Source organism: Arachis ipaensis, chromosome B03 (genome assembly GCF_000816755.2).
Source record: "Arachis ipaensis cultivar K30076 chromosome B03, Araip1.1, whole genome shotgun sequence".
Classification (NCBI taxonomy): Eukaryota; Viridiplantae; Streptophyta; class Magnoliopsida; order Fabales; family Fabaceae; genus Arachis; species Arachis ipaensis.
In genome coordinates, this window is record NC_029787.2 from 1,858,958 (window position 1) to 1,861,187 (window position 2,230).

The 2,230-nt window shown below is 26.2% G+C and overlaps 1 protein-coding gene across 3 annotated transcripts in view; it reads right to left on the reverse strand.

Annotated features, from left to right (window-relative positions):
* The window catches only part of LOC107634136 (BTB/POZ and TAZ domain-containing protein 1), a 2,336-nt gene continuing 1,841 nt past the window's right edge, over positions 1,736-2,230 (reverse strand). Inside the window, exon 5 of one of the 3 annotated variants that reach the window (XM_021117707.1) lies at positions 1,736-1,937. In XM_021117707.1, coding sequence (XP_020973366.1) covers positions 1,889-1,937 — 49 coding nt within the window. In that variant the 3' untranslated portion in view covers positions 1,736-1,888. Of the gene's footprint in view, positions 1,995-2,230 lie in introns of all 3 variants that reach the window. The other 2 variants (XM_016337713.2, XM_016337711.2) reach the window with 2 other exon arrangements.

Below are 2,230 nucleotides of genomic sequence, written 5' to 3' on the forward strand. Positions count from 1 at the left end.
TTTGTATCCTTTATTTTTTATTTTATTATTATTTTTATTAATTTTTTTAATTATATTTTTTATTTTTACTTTATTATTAAATCAAAGTGAAAACTCACTTACAGTTGGATAAAAATTGTGAGATTGTTTGACTGATTTGACTAAATTGTGATTTAACGATTTTTAACTATTTCTTTTTTTGGTTTCTCACTGTATCCCTCAACTCGACAGGTCAAGGATTAATCTGTCGTGGATCTGAGTTCCATTTATTAAGAGTCTGCCGCTTGCCAATAAGTTACTGCATGCACAAAGGCGATATTCGAACTTCTGACACTTACATGCACACGAAGACAACTACGTATGAATTTCTACCTTAAATAAAATATAAAAACATTTACTTTTGTATTTTTATTCTTTGAATTTTATTCTCAATATAATGTATTATTCTATTCTCATAATTAGATGATAGTATTGATATAAGAAATTAGTTTTATATTTATAAAAATTAATGAATTATTATTTTTACTCATAAAACTTAAGAACGTTGAGAAATCAATGAAGAGATTTACTCTCTAATCATAAAAAAGTTGTGTATCAAATAAGATAGTATGCGAATGATTAATAAAAATGGTATGAAATAATAAGTATAATGAATAGTAGTAATATGAGTAGATTACATGTTGAACGTGGCATTTGAATGGAATGAAGAGGGTGAACAACACCAACAAAATTGGTCTGATACATGCATGAATAATTGTGGATACAGTTTAGTCAACCTGACTCGAAAGTCTTCCAACCCCATTGCACCACAAAATAGGAATGGCAGAACCAAATCAATAATAATAATGGGTAAGCATTTTTCAAAATTAGTATAAATTTTATATTTTATTTTTTAATAAATACATGAAAACAGCTATTTGGGTTTTCATTGACTACCAAAAAATCACCAATATTAATATACTTTTTCTCTTCAATTTCATTAATTAAAATGAAAGGTTCAGCTTTGTTTGTACAAATATGCTTTCACTATAAAATGTGATTATACAAAGCTTTTGAGTAGTTTTTTTTTTAAATAAATTTTGTAATCATATACATTTTCACAATTTCTCAAAAACATAATACTATTTTTTTTCATGATATTTTTCAATTCGATAGATAATGGCTAATAACTCATTGCAGATCAAAGTTCTATTTAAAGATTTGCTGCTAACCAATGAGTTATAGTATGTATAAAACCGAATTTAAACCTGTATTTAAATGAATTAGTTAGCTAAACATAATACTAATTATTAACTACAAGCCAATAACCAGTCACCCCAAGATACAATAGTGAGTACATCCTTGACGTAGCCCAGTTCCTTCCTGTCATAAATTATGGCCCATTTCTGCAAAAATTACAAAAGAATCTACTTGAAGGAAAAAAAAAACCCTAAAAGAGCTGAGCCATTGAATTTAAAGTAACTTGGAGGTTCCAACCGTCTACTACAAATTCTTAAATAAAATTTTGATTCGTGATAAATTAGTTTTTAACAAGCTAAATTAAAAGATATTCTAAAAATTCAAAGATAAAAAAACTTTAAAATCTTTTAATTTAATGTCTTTTTATACTAAAAACATATCCTTAATTTGATAAAATGAAATACTTATAACTTATTTATTTAAGAAAAAAAAACACATAACTATAATTATTTTACAAAATTTGGAAAGAAAAGAGGAAAAATTTTACAAATAAAAAATATACACAGAGTATCTCACATTAGTTAAGTACAGATTTTCATTAATATAATTAACATAAAAAAAAAACTTGTGATGGAGGATTATTGTTTGTGATCCCCCTAAAATTTGTTGAACCCACACTTGGTGTTTGAGAGTGACAAAGATGACATGGCTTTGGCTGAAGCCACCTTCCTCACAAGTAGTCTCCATCTTCCATCATCTTTCCTCTTCTCTTCTTGCCTCTTCAATTCAATTTGTCTTCATATTAATAAACATCAAAGTTATTTAAACTCAGACCACTGAATAGAAAATTCCAAGTGTAAGACAAGACAATCATCCTATGGTATTAGAATAAAACAAGACAGTGACAATGCAATATGTGCTTAATTATTGGATTAAAATGGTCATTAAAAGATTTTATGGTCGTTAATTTGGTGGTAAAAAAATCAATATTTTAAATTAGTCTCTAAAAAATATAATAATAAATTAAATTGGTCTTTTTTAGATAATGACGTATCACAAAATAATAATGTCA